Raw genomic sequence first — 25,528 nt, forward strand, 5'->3', positions numbered from 1 at the left:
CTGCTTATGGCCACAACCACAAGATCAATAGAAATGATAGTGTGGCCTGAAGCCTGGCTTATCTCAATTTAACTACCTAGTCTGGTCTCTATTGGCTAAGTAGGAATTGCCAATGGATGGGAAGAAAGAATTCATGGTGTACAGTAAAGTAAGGGGGTGGTGGTATAAGGAAAATGTTTGTTTGCCGGTAGCAGTTACTCCCTTTCTTGGAAGTGGCAATTAGAATTTCTTAGGTAATACCAGGACAGGTAGTACTTTGGAGTTAGTGGACAACTTGTCCACAACATTACTTGGCCACAAAATTGCATATTATTTTATCTATTCCTTATACCACAAACAGAGAAAACAATTTGATTTCTTTTGAAATCCTTTCAGTTATTTGCATTTTTTTTAAGGACAGGACCAGAAAATGGTATGCTTCAAAAACATACCAGAGCTGATATTCTATAATATCAGTTTTGTAAATAAAGGCGCTTCTACAGTTGCCACAGGACAGTATATCTTGACGAACTATGAGAAGGAACCATTATACACAGCGATAGAGTAGCAAATACAACACATACAAAATATTGCTAAGTATGGATATAAAAAAGCCAATTCAACTGCTTTTTTTCACCACATATAAATGGAAAGCAAGGCAGATAACAAAAATGAAACTTTGCGCAATGGTTTATAACACACAATTCCAAGAGTATAATCAGAAAAGTAAACTTTATTCTTTAAGGAAACTCAAAATGCTAACACCCATTAACCTTACAGAACAAAGTAGACCACATGTTATTTACAACTTTTAATAAAATAACAATAGCACAGTAAATTATTAGATCATATTGCCAAGCAGGTACATCCAGATTCCAGTATAGAAATCCCTTTTGACAGAACTTTGGTATTCCAGCTTTTATCCAAATTCTATTACATTTTTATCCTACTCTTCCTACAAAGAAGGTTCCACCTGTACAACAACTGCTGAGAGTAAGTGGTCCATGGTCACTCAGTGAGCTTCATGGCAGAAGGCATATTTTGAAGTCAGGCTCCCAGGTCTTAGACTGACACTCCAACCACTAACATATTCTGCTATTCTGACATTAAACAGATGTCGGAAACAGACAAGTGTAAACAAAACAATAATTAAAAATGGGAGGGGGGCACTGCAGTGACAAGTTGCACAGCTAACAAAGCTCTGTTATATTTTTATGCTGAAATAAGTGATCAGTATAAAATCATTTATTGAAATGTTTTCGCTTATGCCTTCAAAACTGTTCCTAAAAAACTGAAAACGGCTTGGCTGACTCAGTCTGAATTGTAAACCATGACTTCATCTTACCAAACCTGTTCTTTGGTTTCAGAGCAACTGCAACATATGTGTCATTTTAAGTATCTAATCACATATAGCCCATTTGATTATTTTACTCTGATTTATTTAGAACACTTATGCCCAATTAACATCCAAATAACATCCAAATTCCAAGATGTAATAGTCCTGCTGTACACCATGTTGGTCAGGCCACATCTGAAGTACTATGTGTAGTTATTGGAGATCTCACTTCAGAAACGATGTGGACAGAATGGAGCAGGTACAGAAGAGAGTGAGGAGAATGACCTGGAGACCATGCCCTATGAAGAAAGGCTGAGGGACTTGGGAACGTTTCGTCTGGAGAAGAGGAGGTTGAGGGGGGACATGATTGCTCTCTTTAAATATTTGAAAGGCTGTCATTTAGAGGACAGCTGGGAGCTGTTCCTGTTGGCAGCAGAGGATAGGACTTGCAATAATGGTTTAAATTATGGGGAGAAAGGTTTTGACTGGATATCAGGATTTCTTTTTTAACAGTAGGAGTAGTACAGCAGTTGAATCGGCTGCCTAGGGCGGTGGAGAACTCCCCCTCACTGACAATCTTCAAGCAGCAGTTGGAAGAACAGTTGTCAGGGATGCTTAGGCTGATCGTGCATTAACCAGGACTAGAAGATCTGTATGGCCTTTTCTGGTCAAGTCACTTAAAACATTTCTGGGACTTTAATTCATTGTTTCCTCCATAGCATTATTCACTTCATTTTCCCCCACTTCATCCCAGAAACGTTTCATTTTCCTTTCAATCCACTGTATTAAAAAAACCCTTTTATGATAATTCTGTTGGCTGAAACATTGCCAAGTCAGCTTCCCTTCCTTCTTGAAACATTTTAGGTTTCCAGCTAAAAAGCCAGCCTGTTTCTCAGGTCCCTGTGCCCTCATTCAACTTCTCCCTTGGAGCCTGGCCTGCCATTTTTTTGTGTCACTCACCTCACGCCTTTCCCCCTCACAGGTTGGTTTTCATCATTTTGTGTATTTCATATTTTTTGGCTGTTTTTCTCACTCCTCTCCCCTTGGCATTTTCTCTTACATGTGGGTAAATTTACTCACAAATAAACTCACAATTACATGAAGTGACAATTCAAAAGATTTTCTTCCTGCAGTTTCTCTTATGTGTGGATAAATTTACTCACAAGGAAACCCATGATTGCATGAAGCAAAGATTCAACAGATTGGCAGGGCACTGAATCAGCAAAAAAATTAAAAAGAAACATTTGGAGGGGAGTGCGAGCAAATATTGTGGTAAATGGGGGATCAAAAAAGTTCTGGAGGTGTTCTAAACAATATGTACAGAAAAGGCCTGTCTAACTTTATACTTCTATGAAACCCATGCTCAGAAACAAGAATTCATTCATATGCAAGAATCATTCCCACTCCCAAATATATATTAGAATTTCTAAAGTACTGAGGAAGGGCTATGAGCCAGAGAGCCTAGAGGCCAGGCTCCAGCACTTTACCATCCACACCACCCACAATCTATAGCCAGTCCAAATCTAACAGGTACGAGATCCAGTTTCTACAGTTTATGTACTAGGTATCTACTGTATACGTTCATAAATGTAGTCAGTGGACTCAAGGGTGCCCTTTTCGGCTGCAGCACCTATTCAACTGATCTACAGGACCAATCTTTTCCTTCCAAGCCCTACAAACATTCTAAGTCTGGGACCAGTGAAATGCCCAAGAGATCCAAGGCTGTGCCAAACTGGCAAAGGATGGCAAATTGGAGAAGGAAATTGGAATGGCCTGCACTGGTCAAAGCCTCGCCGACCTCTGCTACTCTGCCTGGGTCCAAGACTGATTGGTCAATGCCACTATGGTCCTTGTATGTACGTGTGTGTGTGTGTGTGTGTGAATTAAGTTGCTTCCAACTCATGGCGAGCCTATGAATCCTGACCTCCAAAAAGGTCCTATCATTAACACCTTGAAAACTGGTGTTGCAAACTGACGGCTGTGGTTCCTACTCTTACTAGACTCCAAGATCATCTCTGTAGCCTGAAGCCCACAGAGTCGCATGGAAGAGAGCACCCCCCCCCCTCCAGCTGCATGCAGCTAGCAACTGCTCCTTCTTTCTAGCCAATTGCAGGAACAATGTGATTTGTATTCCTCAACCAAGGAGGAAGAGTGATCCAATCTGTGGTTTGCTTAGTCTCAGGGATTTCAGAGGTGGCTCACAGTCAATCTACGGCTGCTAATAACTGATTTTCTGCAGCCTGCTTCTTGCCAGGGTTGGTTAAAGTAGGGGATGAAATAGTACTTGAAACACCCCACTGCGCTCACAAGGAATACTTTATTGTGGAGATGAACCAGCATTTGTTTGTTCATGGGAAGCAGGGGCACTTGGAGTGGAAAAAATGGGTTGAGTCAACCCTATCTAAGTCACCTGTCTTTGGAGCGAAGCCACTGCCTAGTCCAGTTCCTGCTCCCATTCTGTACCTTGCTTGCCATCTCAAACCTGACACTTGCCAGGACTGGTTACATCTCTGCCTCCAGCTCCTGGTTCAGATCTTGATACCCAGGACTTGATTCCTTTATGGTGTGCCTCCATACCTGTGTGTGGCACCATTTGGCTGGTAGCTGCCTAGTTTCTGAACTGCACTGCTGAACCACATCTTGTATGGTGGACTATCAGCCATACACATTGATGCAGGAGGAAGCCTCATTCCCCTACCCATATATACCTGTAGTCGGCCTTGTTCCTTGTAAATGTATGTGAAGTTTCGACCACTTTCATTTCCTTGTTTCTCTTCACATGTTTCTACTCCAATGCAAAGCAGAGAGGAAGAATGTGGAGGCAAGAAAATCGTATCCCTACACCTTGTGTACTTCTCATGCCCAGACATGAGACAAAAGAGACAGAGACAGAGAACCTGTGTCTGCCTGTTGTGCAAAGCTAACAGTGGGAAAACTCAGTCTGGGAAAATGCAAAATCTTAGCTTCCTGGAAAACAACTAACTCATGTGGACAACAAGGGAATCTGCTACATTCTTTAACATTCATTATTTTCTCAGCTGTCATTAGAAAATGTTCTACCCCTCATGTTATATGCAACACAGACAGATAACGACGTCTGCTCTCAAGAATGTTTCACAATTGCAGCAACTGTGACTCACCAAGGGCACTTGGATGGTAATAGAACTGACTCTGCAAAAACCCTTGTAGCATTCTAGCTGGGAAGGAGGGAAACAAGGAAGGACTTGTAGTTCAGATATCATTTCAGGCCCAGGGGAGGTTGCCACTTCAACCTGCTGGGAAGTGGCAAGCATAAGACCTGTGAGGAGACATGTCTTACGGGCTGCGCAAAAATGGGAAGAGAAAGGATGGAAGGAAAGGGGAAGTCTGGAAAAGACATGGAGTCATCAGGCAAAGATTGAGGGCAGTGGGAAAATGGCAGGGCAGAGAGGGAAAAAAGCCTTGAATGAATGGGGATTAAAGAAGCTTTTGGGGCACAATGAATAGTTGAAGCTACTCAGCTATTTCATTGTATATAATGTTTTTAACTGTGACAAATGGATGTTTTAAATCGCTCAGTACAACGTGTATCCTGTTTGCAGAGTTGTGGTAAAATATTAACCATTATAGGATAAAATAATGAATAAACTGAATGTGTGTATATCAAGGGATTTCACTGAAGCTCAGCTTGCAAATTGCAGAAAAAAGCCAAAAATAACACAGGATTTTTGTAAATTTAGTTATGTCAGAACCTTGCAGAATTTAGGATGCTTCCCAATTATTATAGAAAATTGGATTCCAATTCTTCAAATTCTTTAATAAAATGTGGAAGCCTGTAATCCTCCACATGGCTGAATCCCTCTGAATTTAATGGGATTTATTTCTCAGCATACTTGCTTAGGATTGCAACTACAATGTTAGCAACTACTAAAGAAGGGTTTTTGTCCAGATTTTTTTCAGAACAACTTTTAGCTATATTATTAAAATAACTGGGAGAAGAAAGAAAGATGACTCACTTGGGGGGTAGCCTTTCACGTTTTAACAGGACAGTAAAAAGCTCAATGAACAATCTCACCTTAGTTCAGGAATTACTTTGCTCATTTACATTTAGATAGGAGTCAAATATGGAGGTATCATTAAATGCTAGCTCTTGAGTTAATGTAACAAGAAGTGTGTCAAAAATGTGTGCATAAGTACACAAATATACCCGTGTTCATGTAATTCACTGAGAAATTAGAAACTGTCACAAGAGAGCTGGTAGATTCAAGCTCTGCTCCAGGCAAAAATGTCTAGTCAAGCCCTATTGCCAGTTTCTCAGCTATTCAAGCTTTGCTTCCTGTTTCATCTGTGAAGCTTTTGCCTTAATCTTGTTGGTCTTGTTAAATGAAACAACCTAAGGACATTAACTATATTTCCCCACATTCATCCCTTATTATCCTCACCAACTTTCCCCCCTGCTGAAATGTAGAGTATACGGGTTTTCCTTCCCTGCCACTCTAAAAAGGGCCAGATATAAAGCTGATGTGGTATTTCTCTCTTGCCATATATCAAGACTATAAACAGACGTGGCAGAACCGCCCTGCTCTGACCTACAGGCCCTATTCTGTTATGCCCTCTGAGGTATCTGGGTACCAATGGCTGTGGGAGGCCACTCACCTGGCTTTCCCCGCACCTGGAGGGGCTTTTCTTACCTTCTCTCAGTTCAACCTCTGCCACCACCTGGCTTTTGTAGGAATTGCCCACTGAGATGGCCAGGATGCTCACCTTTCCTTTCCAGTTCTGAGGCCTTGTCTTGGCGTCTCCTACTATCCAGTGTCTGGTTACCACAGGGATAGTTGCCTTGTGTGTCACTGGGGAAGTAGCCATTTTCTCACAGACTGCCCCCTCCTTTCTGGTGCTCCTTTTAAAATAGCATGCCTGGGCCGATGGAGGTCTAAGATGATTACGGAGAACCACCACCAGAACTAACAGAAAGCATTTATTAAAAGTAAAATATCCACAAACATATCTACCACACAGCACCAGACTGAGGAAGGAATTAAAAAGGTAAAGGTAAAAAGCAATTCCTTTGTCCCTCTCTCCAAGCAGATGTCAACCTAAGGTAGGTTAAAGTTAAAGTTGTCCAAAAGGGCTTTTTCATCACCTTGAAGCCTTTGCTCAGAACAGGCCAGCACATGGCAATGGCTGCCTCCTACACACCTCTGGTGAGAGTTGTGTCTGCCACAATGGAATCAGCACAACAAAGACCCTTCTCATTCCCAGGAGTTTTATCATCTCTATTTTTCCTCCCACTATCCAGGTCAGGCCAGGTCAAAGAAGCTTTCCCTAGTCACCAGGATATTTTCCCTGATGTCTTTCTAGCACTAAACTCCTCCAAAAGTCTGTTCCCTGTCTATGTCTAGCTAGAGATGGGGGGAACTAGACCAGTCTATTGTCTCTAGCTAGACCCATTAGCACTTCTGAAATGGTAGCTGAGGTGAAGTTGCCTGTTTTCTCACCTGCCTGTTCTTGGCCTAGAGAGAGAGAAAAAAACTTTTTACGTTCCAGGTGAAGGTTTTGCTTAGTTCAAATCTCCAAAGAAAAATTATTTCTTCACAACATACATACAACCTCAGCACCAATTGCGATGATATGCCTGAATTTCTCAGAAGTGGTTTAAATTCTACAGTTTTCATTTGGAGCCTGAAATGAATGCAACATTGAAATACCAATATTACAGAATGCATGCTAACACTATCCTAGAATGTGCGGCATTTGATTGGGAGATACTGGTGTATTTGTTCCTATACAATGAGAAAGGTGTTTTTTAAAAATATGGCACTTAACACATAAAGTGCTATCACAGGGAAGTTATATCTGATCCTCCATGTGGAACTGTAACTCATCCATAAAATATTTTTGTGCTTTAGCACTATGGTCCGAGCAAAGGGTCTATACAAATATGGCGTCTGTATTTTAATTTCTTTAACTCATTCATATTTTTTTAAAAGAGAAAAATTTCCCCTCATTTGATTATAAAACATTTAGGTTGGAATCCTGAAAAAAGAAGAGGAAAATTTCTTACAAGAAAAAGAAAAGAAAAAGGAACACAATGATCAGGACCTCCAACAACAATATACGAAGTGAACACAAACCCAATTTAATCACATAATTATGTCTGGCATAAAACAATACTTGTGCCACATTTATATATCCTAATACAGAAATCACACAATTGTCACTATATTTCAAAAATAAAAAAGATATTACTTAACGCAGGTCATCTAATGCAAACTACACAAAAAGCACAAATGCTACATCTCAAGAGAAGAAAACGTTGAAATCCTAATTATAATTAAACATGGAATATAAACTCATATAGATAACTTTAAACAAGATTTCAGAAAAAAGTGTTTATTTTCATGGTGTCATTTTCAAATTAAAAAATACTTGCAGGCTTACTTTATTGCCACTTTAACTGTCTCATTTATTTCTCTCCCTCCCCCAACCATGGTACCATAATTCACGTGTACAGAATCCCCCCCTCCCCAACATGGCAATAAATTCATCCAGTTGTTTTAAAAAATCAGACACATCTTAATGTGGCCTGCTGCTCGAGAGTGCCAAACAAAAGCACACAAGCAGCAGAACGGAAGAGTCTCCGACAGTTTACAAGTCAAATATCACACTAGCTGTTTAAAAGGGACAGACAAGTGCCAGCCTTGAGTGATTCAAAACAAAAGGGGGGTGATGTAAAACCAAAGAGGAAAGAGCTTCTTCTCCACATCTTTTGTAGATTACCCTGTGAGTGACAGAAGCTTCAGGAGCAAATACCTCTTTTCATTTGCTTGGCCTGCTTGAAAAGAATAGCAGCGCTTGCCAATGAAGCTGCAGCTGGGCTTCAGCAGTTTAATCACTGTGTATAGCTGGAGGTTAATTAGCTGCCATTCTTATTCCTATTTGTTGTTCTAATAAAGATTTGCATATATCGAAGACTGCTGGGTAACCGATACTTGAGTTTTGGGGGGTGGGGGAGGAGGAACCTGTGTATTTTAAATGTGTGATTTATTTGTGTGTGTGTGTGTGTGTGTGTGTGTGTGTGTGTCGAGACATTCAGTGTTGCCTTTCCATTTGACCTGATCCACTTTAGCCCATTAGATGAGTGCTGAACAAAGAGAACAAGGTTGCTTATCAACTTGGGGACCATACTGGGTTTCTGCCTTTTAAGTAGGCAGGGGCAGGCTAAGTTGAAGGGAAGATGGAATGAACTGAAAATTGCTCCCAGCTGATAGAGAACAGAAGCATGTGCGCGGATATGTCTTTCTCGGAGATGTGCCTGGGGTTTTCTCAAAGTAGTTCCCTCACTGAATGGAAAAGGTAGTCAATGTGCTTCACCATGTTCAAATTCAAATCACAAAGCATGACTAATTTGCCAATTTGTTAAAATTGCACCAGACCTATGTTGGAATTGAAAGAAATGGGCCTAAAGCCAGGAGATAACCAATCTTAGAAAATAAAAATAACTTTATCATGCCAGCTTGTACACTTAAAAAGAAATCCCTACATTTAACGATCTTTGATTCCAGTACAGAAAGAAATGAACCATGCAAGGAAAAATGCTGAAGAAAGCATTTCATATAAACTTGTCATGAACTCAGACAAACCAAGGTCATGTTACAAGTAGAGAATTTATTAAATCCCTAGGTATTTAACCTTTCAAACACTATTCATACACAGTCATGTTGAAATCAATGAGCAACTGATATGTAAATGCAGACTAAGGCACAGTATTAAGTTAGCAGAATGCACGAGGAGTCCAGGATGGATGTACTGGCAAGAAATACTCTTGTATCAAAAAGGAAACAGAATTGGCAGTGATATTTTTCATGCAAGATGGAAACATCAATAACTGTCTGTATCTTACAATACTCTTTCTAATAAAAATCTGTTAATGTCTTGTGCAGATCTCATTACTGACTGTAAAGCAAACACATTAGGATAAGGCTGCCACCTTTTGCAATAAATAGAGCAAATCTCCCCCCCCCCTTTTTTTTTGCTTTACTTCTATTTTATGCAGGTAAATCTTTTCCCAGAAAGATGGTGGGAAGAGACTCATTTGATTAATTTCTCCATGACACTGCTGTTAAAGGATAGGTCACCCTATGCATTCTTTGAACTTTAATTATCTGTAATTCAAGTACTTTTGGTTTGCCACTTACAAATCTCAATCACTATACTAACAGTAGATTTAAATCTATTTTACCATCAGCTGGCTATGCTGCCAGTGGCAAGTTATCAAGGATTTATTAAATTTGTCAATGTTAGCTAAAATATCAAATGTACAAAGCTATGATCCACTTAGTTTAACATACCATGAAGAGTCCTCCTGCAAAAGTAGTCTATATGACACTATATTTTACTTACAACTGTAGAAACAAAGACCAATAGCGCTCTCTCTCTCTCTCGCTCTCTCTCTCTCTCTCACACACACACACACAAAATACAAATATTTAACAAATAATATTACCAGGGTTGCAGTCTGTAAGAAGTGAACAGATAGAAAGAAGGACTTTAGAGATGGTTAATGCTGGACTCCAGTTGTCTTTTAAAATATCCAAGCAAATCACTCCTTGGCTGTTAATATTACAGTGATAAATTCTTGTGCGAAATGTGACCTAGGGAAAAAAGTGATAGGGTATAAACAACATATAATGTTATTTATTATAAATGTCCACTTCTTGATATAGAATTCTACACGTTAACAAAATAAAAGCAAGATATGTTTTGAAACCACAAGCATTTTAAAAATATGATAAATATGACGTTTCACTGAAGCAAATGGTACATATCCAAAATGCCAAGTCAGCTCTATTATGTTGCATCTCAGTAAAGATTTGACCCACAGCCCTAGATATTTTCACCATAAAATCAAGATATATATTTATGAATTGGAGATTTGGGTGCAACAAATACCAGATTGGGCCCAAATCTGGATGAATTCAGATTGGGGTGAAAATCAGCCTGCCGCCAGAAGCAAAGTTCACCAAGCCTGGAGGCAGTGCCCTAGGCCACTCCGTCAGCTCTTCCAGGCCTCCTACTTCTCGCTGGGCCTGGCTCCAGCCATGAGGCTGAAAAAAGCAATGGTAGGGCGACCACAGGCTGGAGTGGCTTGGCCATGTGGGGGCTGCTTATGGTGGGTGGCAGAGGCTAGTGGGGTGCAGTTGCGCTCTGGGCCTTTCTTATCAGGCCAGCATGAATTTTCTCTTGCATGTCCTGCGTTCAGGGAAGGGGGGCTCAAGGTAGCTACAACCCAGAAGGGGCATGGAGCTGTGGGGGCCATTCAAGCACAGATGCAGAGGGGTCACCAGAATGAATGTTGATCGCTGAGCCTGAGAAAGATAGAGGGTGGTCAGGGCATCAGGTGCTCCCAGGCAAGCAGCATCTGGGGCACTAACCCCGGCTTACCCCACTCTAAATATACCAGTGCCTAGGCAAATGGTTGCAGAACCAGTGTGGAAACCAGCAGCAGCCTGGTGGGGGGACATACCTCTATAAAAACTGCAATCTTGATAACATTTTCTTGGGAGTGAATCATACTGAATAAAATGGACAGCTGAGTAGACCTGCCTAAGACTGCTCTCTTGATTTAACACCCCATAGTGCATGTCACAACTGTAAGATACTGTTCTGAAAAACTGTTGCCAGTTTCTGAAAGTGTAAAAATGTCTTTAAAATATCAGAGAACATGACAACTATATATATATTTATAAAAAGGACAAAAATGGTCAATGATAATGTCTTGCAGAAGATGAGTTAAGTGTAGTGTTGTGGTTAGAGGTTTGGATTTGGATCCCATCACTGGCGGACCTACCTAGGGGACAAGGGGTACCCCTTGTCCCCGGGCGCGGCAATTTTGGTCACGTGGGGGGGTCACGTGGGGGCGCCGAGCCAAAACGCCCCCACACACACAGACTGCACCATCATCATGGAGCTGGCAAGCTGCTGTACACAGAAGTCGGCTCGGGATGTCTTAGCCCCGCCCACTCTGTACGGTGGCTCACTGGGTCAGTTCCAGCTCTCAGTTCATTAGCAAGCTCCACCTCCCTTTGACCCAGTGTGCGTTGCCTTCTGCCAGGGTCAGGATGTGGTCGCACAGACAAACCTCCTCCCCTGCTGCTGACTGGCCAGTGGCCACCAGCACAGAAGGGAAAGAAAGGTGAGCAGGCCCAGGAGGAGAAGCCCTACGCGAAAGCAGCTGCCTCTGTCACAGCCTGAGAAAGGTTTGTTTTGTCCCTCCATTGTTCCCTCCCTCCCTCCCACTCCCGCCCGCCCCCCAACAGGCTGAGAAAAGTTGGATTTTGGGGACCTCTTATTGAAACCACTTTGGCTGGATTGGGTCCGATGAGCTTAAAGCGAAATATTATTGTATTGTGGGGTGGAGGGCAGGGCATTAAAGGCCAACTATTTTGGCTGTTGTGGGTTTTCCAGGCAGTTTGGCCCCTGCCTGGTCTAAGCCAGTTTTGCTGCTAGCTTCGGGCCTGCGATTTACTGCCCGTGGACTGGAAGATGCCCCAATGCCTCGGGGAAAACCCACAACAGCCTGTTGATTTCTGACTCTGGAAGCGCAGGTAGAAATACAGCCTGGTGTTTTAGGATTAGAGAAATCCGACAATACATTCCAAGCAAGGAGAAAAACGGCTCATTCCAAAGTGTAAGGCGTTACTCTCTGCTCCAGAGCAACTGGCTTCCAAGCATCGATGGGAAGCACCTGGCTGGGGGGGGGGTGCCCTCCTTCCCAGCGCTGGGATCCCGAGCACAAGGCTCCAGGCGTTGCAAAGGCAGAGGCAGGCAGAAGCCCCAAACTCCTCCTTCTTTCAGTGCCAGGACTCTGCCCTGGAAATGGCCCTCTAATAAAGAAGAAGAACGAGCCTCTGGGCATGTGCAGAATATGACCCAGTCAGAGTGCTGCTACGGCATAGAGCGGGCTTCTCCGTTGGCATAAGTGGCTCCGGAAGGGGAGAGGAGAAAGACAAAGGACAAGCTCCAGGGGGTGGGGTGGGAGCAAAGTCCTTGGAGAGGTGGAGCTCCAGGTTTCTCATGAGTTGGGAGAATTCGAGAAGGGAAGTGAATCCCTCCCAGAGCCCAAATGAGTGAATCCCTCCCCAGCCTCCCTTCTCTCTCTCTCTCTCTCTCCCCACCCCCCGCCAGCACATCTGCAGATTGTCACTCTGTTAACAGCGGTGCTGATTTCAAATCCGGGTGCCTTATTGTTGTGGGAACCTCACTTTCCACCTAATTGTGTGCCCCCCCAAAAGGACTGGCTTTGATGGATTTTACTTTTCTTAATTTCCAAGTTATGTTTCCTGGCATTGCTTGCCCGACGCGATCAGGGGACAAAATGCCCCTTCCTTTGGGATCTGAAAGCCAGAGACAGCCTTTGCCCTCGGGCTTGGCTCTGTAGTCTCCCCAACTTTTTCACAATCAGTTTTTTTTTGGGGGGAGGGACCCTGTTAGTCTGTTGCATCAAAGTCAAATAGTAAAAGAAAAGCAGGCATCTAGGGGCACCTTATGAGGGAGAGCCCTGAAATCAAGACTCCTCTCTGAAGTAAATCCCAAGATCCCTTCTGCACATGCAGAATAATGCACTTTCAGTCCCTTTCACAATTGTTTGCAAAGTGAATTGTGATGTTCTGCACAGTAAAAATCCAGCTGCAAAGTGCAGCTGAAAGTGGATTGAAAGTGCATCATTCTCCATGTGTGCAAGAGAGCATGGAAATGGTGCAATGGGCTAAGCCTTTACTCCCCAGACAACAGTCATTCAGATCCCGGCAACCAGTCCAGTGGGATCCACTTCCAAGTTGACTGGGTGTTAGTGAAGCTTATATAAGAAGACATTGTGACACAGGAGTCTTGGTGGTTATAAATATCTAATGTGCATTCTTTCAGGCTATAACCTTATGTTCACTTACTTCTGCATCAGGAAGGCACTGGAAAACCACCCGGTTAACAGAGTCTGCCTGGTAAAGGTAGTGATGTGATGTCTGTTAATGAAAGAAGAGTGCACCCGCCAGCCCATCACTTCTCCCCCCCCCCCCCCAAAACCTTCCCTAAGCTTCCAAGGTGCCAGTGGCCTCCCAGCTGAAGGAGTGAAGGTTTGTTGTTGCTGGCTGTGGGGGGGGGGGGGGGGGGGGGGTGATGGGCCAGCGGAGCACATCCTCTGGGTCATTCTGAAGAGAAGAAAAAAAACCATTTTTTGTCTTGGGAGGGGGTTAAACAGAGACACATGAGCAGGTGCTCTGTTTTCCCAAAGACAGACTTTTTCCCCTCCGTCACTTCCAACAATAAAAGCACCTCCTGTACTCATCTGATTTGGGAATAAAAATGACTCTCTTCCCACCCTGTGCTGCACCTTCTGCTATTATCGGTGCGCTCTTTACACATAAAGACAATACTGAGTTGTCATCCTGGGCTTTTTTAAACACTAATTCTGTACAGTTAATTGTGGAGTCCTCTGTTGGTTAGGACTGTGAGAATTTTTTGCTGGAACAGATGAGCTTCCAAGTCCTCTCTCTGCCTCCAATTATTGTGGCCAGATACTGTTGGATAAGCTCAGACACAGAACAGCTATAGCAATGACCCTTCTGTTTATACCAAGTGTGTGTTTAATCAGAAGAATAATTCTTCTGAACATAGAGGGTTTGTTCCTCCATTATTCTGCCTGTTGAAAGCAGTTGCATGCACATTCATGTTTACTTCCTTTTATAAGCATAAAAACATAAGAACGAACCTTGCTAGGATCAGACCAGAGTCCATCTAGTCCAGCACTCTGCTACTCGGGGCAGTGGGCCCACCAGGTGCCTTTTGGGAGCCTCTACATGCAGGATATGAAAGCAATGGCAGCCTTCTGCTCCTGCTGCTCCTGAGCACCTGGACTAGATAGCAAAAAGCCACTCTAAACATCTTGTGGCAATGAATCCCATAGAATATTTTCTACCTATCACATTGTAATCCAGTCCTTCCTCTAAAGGAGGCTGGACTGTGGTTCTCCTCATCTGCATTTTCTCTTGCCCAAGGTTACCCAGTGAAGAAGAAGAAGAGTTTGGATTTATATCCCCCCCTTTCTCTCCTTGTGGGAGACCTCAAAGGGGCTTACAATCTTCTTGCCCTTTCCCCTCACAACAAACACTCTGTGAGAGGTGGGTGGGACTGAGAGAGCTAAGAAGAACTGTGACTAGCCCAAGGTCACCCAGCTGGTGTGTGTAGGGAGTGCACAGGCTAATTTTGAATTCCCCAAGATAAGCCTCCACAGCAGAGGCGGGGAATCGAACCTGGTTCCTCCAGATTCGAATGCACTTGCTCTTAACTACCTTATGCCACTGCATAGGAAGGTTTGTTGTTGTTGGCTGGGGGGAGGGGGAAGTAGATGGGCCAGCTGACCGCGACGATCGATTGGAGTACACCCTGATGGCTCCATTGCTCCCCCCCACCCTGGCAGGATTTGGAGATATGGAGAGAAAGGAGAGTGGGCACTAATACAAAATGACAGGCATGGATTTTGGGCCAATCAGAAAATACTGGAAAGGTTGGAAGATAAAGCGAATCTTTTTTTTTGCAGATGTAAAAGGTGATGCTTTATGGGTTTTTTTTTTAAGTGAAGCATCTAGTGTGCCACCTATGTGGAAGAAAACTCTGACATGATAGAAAACTAGTGGAGGGGCACTTGGCTAGGTTGACCAACTTCTTGGAGAAAAAAATCCTGTCCCTTTAATAGAGGCTTAATGGGTTACATGTGATGTTAGTTATAATGTGATGGTGATTTAGAAATGACCTGGTGCAAAAAATCATTGTTTGGTCGTGGTGGGGGAGGGTGGCTGCCCATATGGGGGGGGGGCACCAAACTCAAATTTTGTCCCCGGGCTACAGTTTGCCTAGGTACGCCCCTGGATCCCATTCTGTTGTGATGTCTGCTGGGTGCTCTCTCTCACCCATGTGTACATCACAAGATGGTGTAACAATAAAATGAGGAAGGGAGAATCACATACACTGTTTCTGTCTCCTTGGAGAAAGGGCAGCCTGAAAATGTGCTAGACAGACTGAGGCAGAATGGAGAGTAAACTAATGTTACAAAGGACTGGCTCAATGAAGTGTAACAAAAGGAAACAGAATGTAGTGCTCTCCTGTAATAGTTACTGGTGGGATCACAACACATAATTTCTAGTTAGATAGATGTTGCTGGGGCTTTAATTTTTGTAGTAGATAAATATCATTCTGGTAACACTGCTCCTTAATTCTCTGGGTGAGAATGCTTCACTTCAGAAGTGAGGAAAAGAACTCTGCCTATACTCAGATGTATATTGTTATTTCTGCTTAAGATTTGTGTGCCATAAACATACTGATTAACGTTGTGCCAGCAGCTCATTACTATGTTCAGTGTTTTTCAACTGTAACCATGTTCACCAAATGCTATAAATGGAATGTAATGCATATGGGTCTGTATGCATGCATTTTACGTATCTGATTGTAACTAGAAACTTGTATTAAGTTTAATCTGTGAAACATCAGGAGAAAATGCTACTAGATCACAACCATACAACCCAGAAACCACACAACACCCCAGTGATTCCGGCCATGGAAGCCTTCGACAAATACATGCTAATGCGCTTCCTGACTCCACCTGCAGTCCTGCCACTAATTCATAGAAATCTCTTTATTTTTATTTGTGAAGTGTTGGGGAGTTGAATCTGATTTCCTAGTATCTGATTGAATACAGCTAATTGCTGGTTTATGGCATTAAATAACCTTTTCTCAGTCGTGCACTTCATCAGTTCTGTTGGTTTTTATAGCTTGTCTCAATCTTGTGGACAGTTGTGTTGTTATAACTACAGTTTGAGATCTTGAGATGTGGATTTTGTGTGTGTTATGTACTGTCAAGCTGCAACCAATTTATGGTGATCCTATAAATGAAAGACCTCCAAAACGTTCTATCACTGACAGCGTTGCTCAGGTCTTACACACTCAGGCCTTACACGTGGCTTCCTTTATTGAGGCAAACCATCTCATGTTGGATCTTCCTCTTTTCCTGGTGCCCTCAACTTTTTTACTACTGTTGTCTTTGGGACATGGATTAGTTGCTCATCTTAAACATATGCCGACTTATTCACAAGACTATCAGCATGGGGCTTATACAATCTGAACAAAAAGATCTAGTTGAAAACACCCTGAAAAGTAATGTGAATCAGTGCTAATCTTTTAAAAATCCTGAATAGTATGTAAATTAATGAAAAACTGAGATTTGCAATAGAAATAGAACAGATTTGTCTGTTATTTAGTTTTGAATTAGAAGGGATTTAGCCTACTGAAATTCTGCAATTTCCCAATTACTGAGATAATTACACATAAGGTTAAAATATTTTAATAAACAGTTTAAATATGAAACTTGAAAATAAAACCTTCGAAGTGCTTCGGTATTTATAGATGTAGTGGCCACCTCTAACCATGATCTCTCCTTTATATGTGATGATCTCTCCTTTATATGTTAGCCTGCTGTGTTTCTAAGGCTGCTGGAAGCAGAGGTAAAAATTCAACATGCAAACATATTAAATGATGTGGCTGATGTCCCATATAAGATCTTGGATTTGATGATACAATTTGTCTCTACCCAATTCAAATATATACTTGATACACCTGATCTAAATATGACAGCTATATCTTGGATTGGAGCAGCCATGCTACATTGATTGGAACTTGGAGATAAAGCCAGAATACAGTACCAACAGTTAAACAGAAATGACAACAAGAAGCACGCTTAAAAGTAACAAATTTGAGCTTAAATTATTAATACTGTCAAATGGTTGAAAGTCTTATGGCCCAATACGGTTTGAGGGGGGGGGCAGAATGGGCCAGGGGATATGACAATGTGGGGATGTGGGGATATGACAATGCATCTTCTGAACCTGCTTGCGTAAGAAGCTGTGCACCACAGTGGTGGGTGGGCCAGGGACATTCCTGAGGGTAGAGCTGACTTTGGTTGGCTTCCACTGGGCTTTTTGCTGGGAATGCCCCAGCGCAGCTCATTGACATCCCATGGAAATATGTGGCAAAACCCATTAGTTCTAATAGAGTTTTTCCAGGCGGCAGCAGGCTTTTTTCTCCGCAATTGTTGCTGTGCCACCTGGAGCTCCATTGAAGGTGCAATGGTCACACCTCTCCCGTACCATTCCTAGCAGAGTTCCCCCCATCTGGATAGGGCTGCCCATAATTTCTTGCCCTAATATTCAGAAGTCATTTCTACAACAGTTGCAATTTAATAATTTCTGCTTTGCAATTCCTTGATAACAAATTTGTCTTTACCTCCTTTGACAATGACATAGAGATGACAGGCAACGGTAGTCATGACCAAAGATACCTTCCCAATTTTTTCCACAAAAAAAGTTCTTTGTGTTTCTGGAGCTACAGCTCTCTACGCTGGATCAGTTTGGAATCCAAATCTCAGCCTTAATATTATTACTCTTGCAAAGAGTCAATCATCCTTCAAGCCTTATTTTGTTTTCCTTTGTAGCAACACTTTTAAGTTACTTCATCTCAAGAAAATATTTTCAAAGTGCATAATTGCCCCCTTTCCCCAGTTTTTTTCTTTCTCACGTCAGCCAATGAAAGACTCCAGGTCTCTTGTCCTTAGTAGATAACCTAGTTTAAAGAGATACAAGTTTCTCCCTTCTTGTCGTCCCTTGCAAAAACATTTTTTACTCCATTTGTTGGAAAACTCTCCTTAAAACATACATAGAAATATTTTAAAGAGATAGTTAAGTGAACCTTAAAATTCTTATGCTCCTCTGAATGTTAATTTTCCTTCCTTATACAAAGTTTATAATCTATAGTTTTCAACGTTGAATATAGGTTTTCATAATCAATGTCTGACACAAGGTCCCTAAAATTAACATGCTTACTATTTGATTTCTTGCAGGAATGAACTGCAGAGATGAACATATGAAGCTGTCTAATTCTGTCAGACCACTGATCAATCAGGGGCGGTACTATATACCTTGACTGGCAGCAGCTCTCTAGGGAGATGTCTTTTGTAGTACCTTTTTTCACAGTGAGAGGTCTTCTGTAGTACCTGCTGCCCAATCCTTTTAACAACAGATGCTGGGGATTCAAGCTGGCATTTTCTTCATACAAAGTTGGTGCTCTAACAATAAGACATGGTCTGGTGGGTTCACTTTGGATGGTATGGAGCGTAGATATTTCATGTATTTATTCTTTCTTGTTACTCGGTTATTGAGAACAATTATAATGACAAGCAGGTTTACTAAGGAAAATAATTTTAGCCACTTCAGTTCATATTTTCATTATCACTTCTTCCTAGGGCATGGCATAGTGAAGGGGGAAAAACAATCAAGGGAGAAAGGAATGGTCAGGGAGCTGACTGTGCCACATCAGAGTAAGCTACAGTTGCCCTGGTGCATCATCCAGTTCTGTGCTACTAGTTCTGGCTGCCAGCACAACCCTGCAGTAGCCACCAAGTCAAGCCCCTGAGCCAGTGTGGGAAGGGGTAAGCCAGGGGTCATGGCAGGAGTTAGCTCTCTAAGCCTTCTCAGGGAGGGAATCCCCCCATCAAAAACCATGGCATAGCCCAATAGCCCATGCAACAGAAAAGGCCAAATGAGGTGCCGCCCCTCAAAACTGTAACATATCAAAATTTAAGAGAGTTTCCTCTTTTTCTTGACAGCACATCTGAGAAAAAAACCAGATTAATAAGGTACAAAGTAGAAGAAAGGACTGAAGAGGACCTTGCAGCTCTGGAGGGGATGGGGGAAGAGCAAGCACTGAAAAGCTTTTAGAAGTTTTCTGGTTAGTTCTCCATGGCTGGCTTGTACCTACGCAATCCCATTAGAGACTAAAGTGAAGATATGATGATGAATAATTTCTTTCATATTACCTTTCTTTTAAATAATATATCAGGTTAGGCCACCTGACCTATCACACTGCTATATGTCCAACAGCCCAATCTGGGGGGGGGGGAGAGCAAATCTCCTTCTGGAGGTGGCAGAGGCCTATACCAGTAGAAATGCCCTCCCTAGGGCACTTCCCCAGCAAATGGGCAAATCCATTGGCGCCCAGACACTGTGGTGCACTGTGATAGCTGTCTGCAGTGTGTGTCCTTGTGTTGGTTCTCTCACATCACCTCCAGATGCGTTGGCATGGTGGGGGTATTCTGGGGGTAGGCCAAGGGGTTGAGCAGCAGTGGCGTAGTGGTTAAGAGCAGGTGCATTCTAATCTGGAGGAACTGGGCTTGATTCCCCACTCTGCCGCTTGAGCTGTGGAGGCTTATCTGGGGAATTCAGATTAATCTGTGCACTCCAACACATGTCAGCTGGGTGACCTTGGGCTAGTCACAGGTCTTCGGAGCTCTCTCAGCCCCACCCACCTCACAGGGTGTTTGTTGTGAGGGGAGAAGGGCAAGGAGATTGTAAGCCCCTTTGAGTCTCCTACAGGAAAGAAAGGGGTGATATAAATCCAAACTCTTCTTCTTCTTGAGTCAGCTTCTACTGCCCATCCAGCCCCCATGTGCCAGTGGGGGCTGGCTTGGAGATTCACTGCATTTTCCATGGCGTATCTCTGTTATCCCCTATGGGGAATTCTCCAGAGGATTTTTAAAACAAATTTGTGGCCTTCCCATGCTGTGCAAAGCCCCTTGAAGGGGGCGGTGCTATACTCACCTGTAATGTGCTCTGGATTGGGCTGTTAATCTTTTGAAATTATAAAGATATGAACTGTGTCAAAAGAAAGCTCATATAGTGTGAAGCAGTACGTTGCTGCCTTATATTTCTTTTGCAAGTGCATTACTTAATTTTAAAAATGTATACTTGCCAAAGACAAATAACTGTGTGAAATAAATGTTACTTTCTGTATAATTACAGAGCTTGGAAAAACAAAAATACAAATTTCCGTCTCTCTGTTCCTTCATGTCTATTACGGAATAAACATTTCTGTGGTCTAGATTCATGTTTATGGATTTCACTTCTAACAAATTCTAATTTTAGACAGCTTTACTGCAAAATGTTTACAAATAAGAGTTTCAGATTCTTACAGATCAGATTAATTTGATATGATTAGAAATATTTCAAAAGAAGCTGCTTTCTTAGGATATTACTAAGACTGTCTTATCTAATGAGATTGCATGTTACAATTTTTGTAATTATTCTGAGGGAGTATAGTCCAGAGTATAGGGATGCTGGCTCGACAGCCAAAATAGTATCAATCTTGCTTTATAGGTTATAATATACAGCTATGTCAAACATATTCACACTATATACTGAGACTAATTTAGTATGTCCACCATCCATGCATGGTGAAGTGAAATGTCCGAGACAATCTTAACAACTTTTCATTATAATATATTTCTCTATACCCCATGAGACCTGCAGTTCATTCACTCAGGCTGGTAAGATTGCAGATTAACACCAGCAGTTAGACAAAATGTTCACACTACTATTATTTCCTGACTTAATGGCACAAGTAGGCATGAAGCTTTGTAAGCACTGCGTTTAAAATTTTGTACATTTTGTTCTACATAATACATGTGCATACCAAGCCTCAGTACCAAAGTGTCTGAAGAGATTACTGTTTCCTCTCTCTCTCTCTCTCTCTCTCTCTCTCTCTCTCTCTCTCTCTCTCTCACACACACACACACACACACACACACACACATCTACCCCCCTGCCCCTGTTACCTTAGGTGGTTTAAAGGGATAGTCTGGTGAGAATGTTATGTCAAGGAAAAAAACTCCTCCTTCATACACAGAACCTGGAGGCCCCAATATAGTTGATCTCCATTCATATATGTTGTCTCCTTTTGGTCCAGCACTATAATACAAACACAAAATGTGGCATGTTTAGTAAATGCAGAAACAAAGAAAAGCACAGTGCATCAATATATGACTTCGAAAATGCATCAGACTGAAAATGGTGAAATTCCATTCTTGAATCACTTTCCAATTCAGAACATATCCAATGTCATTTGACTCAAATCAGGTTTTTTAACACAGCTGTTAGACCAGTGACGTATAGATTTTTTATGGGGTGGGTTCGGGAGGCAGGGTCACACAACCACTGCCCCTGGGGGTGTGGCCACACCTCCCCAAGCCCTGCCCCCGGCCTCAGTATTTATAAAAGCAGCTCTCTGAGTCCAGGAATGGCAGACTCCCCTGTCCTGCCCGCCCCGCCCCCCACCGGCTGGGCTCCCAGCCGGCAGCTGGCAGTCCCTTCTGCCCTCCCCTCCAGGAAGAGGCATAGCTAGGGAAAATGGAGCCCGGTGCAAAATCTGAGTTCCCCCCAATGGGCGGCCACTGTGATGCTGGAATCCACCCCCAAAGAGCATCACTTTCAATGGTGTTTAAACTAGGGAGCCCAGATTCTTCTTTTAAATCCACCTTTAAGGGGGAATCTGGGGTCCACAGTTAAAACAACATTGAAAGTGATGTTATTTTGGGTTGGATTATCCCCCACCCTGAAACAGCATCACTTTCAATATTTAAACTGGGGACCTCAGATTCTCCCTTTAAATTCATGCTGAAGGGGGTGGATTTAAAAGGAGAATCTGTGGAAATTTGGGGAGTGCCTGCTGTCAGGGATGCAATTGCTAAGTTAGCAGCACCAACATTTCAGGGTATCTTTAGGGGACACTCCTGATGATACCACCCAGATTTGGTGAAGTTTGGCTTAGGGGATCCAAAGTTATGGACCCTTAAAGGTGTAGCCCCCATCTTCTATTAGCTACCGTTGGAAACAACTGGGGATGGGTGACCCCCTTTGGGAGTCTATAACTTTGAAACCCCTGAACCAAACTTCACCCAAACCAGGTGGTATCATCAGGAGTGTCTCCCAACAAATCCCTTAAATTTTGGTGCTGCTAGCCTAAAAATCCCACCCCCTGCAGGCCAAAAACTGAAAAAAAAACATTAAAAATACAAAAAAACATGAACGGGGGGCAGAGCTTCGAACATGTAATGGAGGGGGGGTGTTGAACCCAGGAACCACCCTTACCTACATCCTTGTGTTATGTATTAATTTACCTCATCACTTACCTTATCACTAGGTGGTATTGTAATAACATGATATTGCATGACATTTTGATATAAAACCTTGGTATCATCTGTAAAATGCTTTATCTGGACTTCTAAGTCACACCACTGGCTTACACGGAAGACTGCTTTATTTCACGCAATTATTACAAGAAAGTTTTTTTAAAAAAACTTCCACAAACTGCTGATTTAATTACAAAATATATTTGTAAAGTACAGCATATAAACATAGGTAGACAATCCCTAACTTGTAGGCTCCTATCAGAACTCTAATGACTTCACCCTATACATTTTAAGTTTCTGGCACTCAGTGTCCCAGATTTGGTTATAACAACAACAAATGCTGAAAGCACATTAGAAAAGGGTCAAATTCACCTTGTCCCCTTTGTCATGAATTGTCAAGAAATAGCATCGTTTAGTTTAAGGATCATCAATAATGATAGCATTCAAAATATGCATATAGCTAAAAATAACAGAAGATATAAGAGGTTGCACATGATTTAAATATGATTTTAATTAACTCAAGTGGTTAGATGTAAAAATGCCCTGAGTAAGCTAAGGAAGACCTCCGTGTCTTTAATTTTATAACATGCCTCCATAAAATAAATTAACAATATAAGATATCTGCTTGTGCTAACTGGTTCTGTGGTATGAATAAATGATCACCATTCCTTCTCCCTGCAGAGTATTTTTTTTTTGTTTTGAAAGAAAAAAAGTAAATGGTGCAACATATGTTCAGGAATTTTCTTATGAAACAGTATTTGCTGCAATTGCTGTAGTACTTAAGCAGAGTGTGAAAAATAACTATATCTAGAACAAATGAAGACTTTTGGCTTTGTTCTGATAATACAGCCTTCTTGTACCTGAATCTCCTTAGGAATTCTGCAATAAAATCAGAGTGCAAGACTTCTTACATATAATTGGATGATGGCTCTTTAAAGTCATGGATCAGTTCATTAGTCATGGTATCTGCATTAATTTTCTGTAATAACTGATAATGTTCTATAGATGTACAGATGGCGTACCTGGCTTTAAAAAGCAGGATGCTCAACCTATTATGTTGTGAGATCTTTTCAAAAACTTTTAAAAGCCATGATTTTTTTATTTTAAAGGCAAAGCGAGTGCTTTTTCAAACAGCTACAGTATTGCCTCTAATCTGCATCCCACAGTATCTATATCAGGTAACCAGCCACCAAATGAATTAATTTACCCTGTTCTCAGTTTGCATTAACCTTTGAATAATAAAGCACAGATGAGACTGCTGTAAGAAACAAACCAGAGAATTAATAATTAAAAATACCTCTACTGTCTAAGGAATTATCAATCCCAAGCTGTCTGGGGAGGTTTAATTGTTACTGAACTAAGCATTAAGGTGCCTAATTGTACTCTTTATCAAGCTGAAGAAATGATGGGGCCAAAGCCGTGTCACTGTCTCTAAGGGGCATAAGAAAGCAAAGCCTCCAAACATGAGACCACAAATCCATACACAAAAAATAAGGTGAAACCTTCAGTGCTTCAAAATCAGTTGACACAGGAATTTTAAATTTCAGAATATAAATACTTCCAGTATAGTGAGTGCCAGGACACTGTCTACACACCTAAGTATCTCCAGAAGAGTCAACCAGATTGATTATGTACTTGAAAACATTGTTATATCAATCTGTGAACAGAAAAGGAATCCACAAGTGAATCTGGATACAGTGGTGGAATTCAAATGATTTAACAACCGGTTGTTTACAAGCACCATTTTAACAACTGGTTCTGCCAAAGTTGTGCAAACCTGCTGAATCCCACCACTGTCTGGCTGGTTCTCTACTATATGAACGTAAAAACTCCTGATTAGCAATTGCAATTATATTTTCAAATGAGGAAGGCATAAGAGGACTCAGGGGATATGGGAAATGATTCTCTACCTTACTGCCCCCCATTTCCATCACACCTTGGCTGTTCTCCTGCTGTTTCCACTTGATGTTCCCAAGCTCTTTTCTGCTCTCCTCATCATTCACCCTTTCAATTCCCTCCATCCCCTCGGTGAACTGCCTACCAGGCCTCTCCTCACCCTGGCTGCTCATCCCATCTGCCCCTCCTTGCTGGTTCTCCTTCTTTGTAGTCACTGATCAATGTTTCCACCATTTTCCTTCTCACTCACCTTCTTTTGATCTTGGACACTAAGATAGAGTTATTTTTGCACAAGTGCAGATATCACTTTTACTGTTGGGGTAAAGTTTTTTTTTGTTAACTTTTGAATTTTTCTGCAAGTTTTCTGCAAGTTCACAGAAAACTCTGGGTGACATCATTAATGCTGATATTTTGATCTACATGGTGGGGGCAGGAAGGCACCCAAGGCTATTGTTTATCTAAAGTTATTTTATTTTGAATTATAATACTTAGAACTTACATAGCACATTTCAGGTGCTTCACATTACAATATCTAGTTTTCAACAAGACCCTATTTGTGGATACTTAAATAGAGAGTAGGTGACCAGGACCAAGAGCAGTCCCCAGGAGAGGTTGCCCAAGCACACAGGACTAGAGTCCACAGGATGCCGCAAAGATGGGTAGTGGAGGCTGGAGGGAGACAACAAACCATGGGAAGCCAGAGGAGAAGGGTTCTCCCAGGAAGCCAGGGAAGAGGGCTTCTTTCAGCCAGCACAGCAGAGGTCAGGTTGGAGAACTGGTGGTGGGATGAAAGCCCAAAAAGAGCAGAACCAGATTCCACCCTCATCAGCAGAACTAGGTGGCCTACCAACACCTGCACTCACATAGGTGAAAGGAGTATTTGGAAGAAGGTTTCAGGGAAAGCAGCACCTGGGGCTTGGAGAAGAGATAGCAATAAAGACAAAGTGAAGACAGACAAGAGGAGGTCCCAATCCCAAGGTCCCAGGGCAAGCTTGCTCCCAGCTCAGGCAACCCAGGGGACCAATGAAGGGAAAGGCAACTCCCTTACAAGGAGCCAGAATCTGAGGCCTGGGAAGAAGTTGCTGAGTTTCTTCCTAATAACAAGGGAGTGTTTTGGCCAGGGCAGAGTAGGTATCTGCTTTCACCTCTTCTGATCCTTCTGAGGCTAGTGGACAACTCAGCTGAGACCAAGCCCACCAGCGATGTCCATGTGAGGTATACCACACTAGGTATGCCCATACTACGTATACAGAAAAAACTGAAATCTTAAAAAC

The 25,528-nt window shown here is 42.2% G+C and overlaps 1 protein-coding gene across 1 annotated transcript in view; it reads right to left on the bottom strand.

The window, feature by feature from the left end:
- The window catches only part of LOC125440940 (ubiquitin-conjugating enzyme E2 E2), a 168,588-nt gene that overhangs the window by 1,951 nt on the left and 141,109 nt on the right, over positions 1 to 25,528 (bottom strand). Inside the window, exons 4-5 of the mRNA XM_048511120.1 lie at positions 21,006 to 21,138; positions 9,801 to 9,948 (exon numbers count right to left, since the gene is read on the bottom strand). Coding sequence (XP_048367077.1) covers positions 9,801 to 9,948; positions 21,006 to 21,138 — 281 coding nt within the window. The remainder of the gene's footprint in view (positions 1 to 9,800; positions 9,949 to 21,005; positions 21,139 to 25,528) is intronic.

The sequence above is a fragment of the Sphaerodactylus townsendi genome, linkage group LG11 (assembly GCF_021028975.2).
Source record: "Sphaerodactylus townsendi isolate TG3544 linkage group LG11, MPM_Stown_v2.3, whole genome shotgun sequence".
NCBI classification, from domain to species: Eukaryota; Metazoa; Chordata; class Lepidosauria; order Squamata; family Sphaerodactylidae; genus Sphaerodactylus; species Sphaerodactylus townsendi.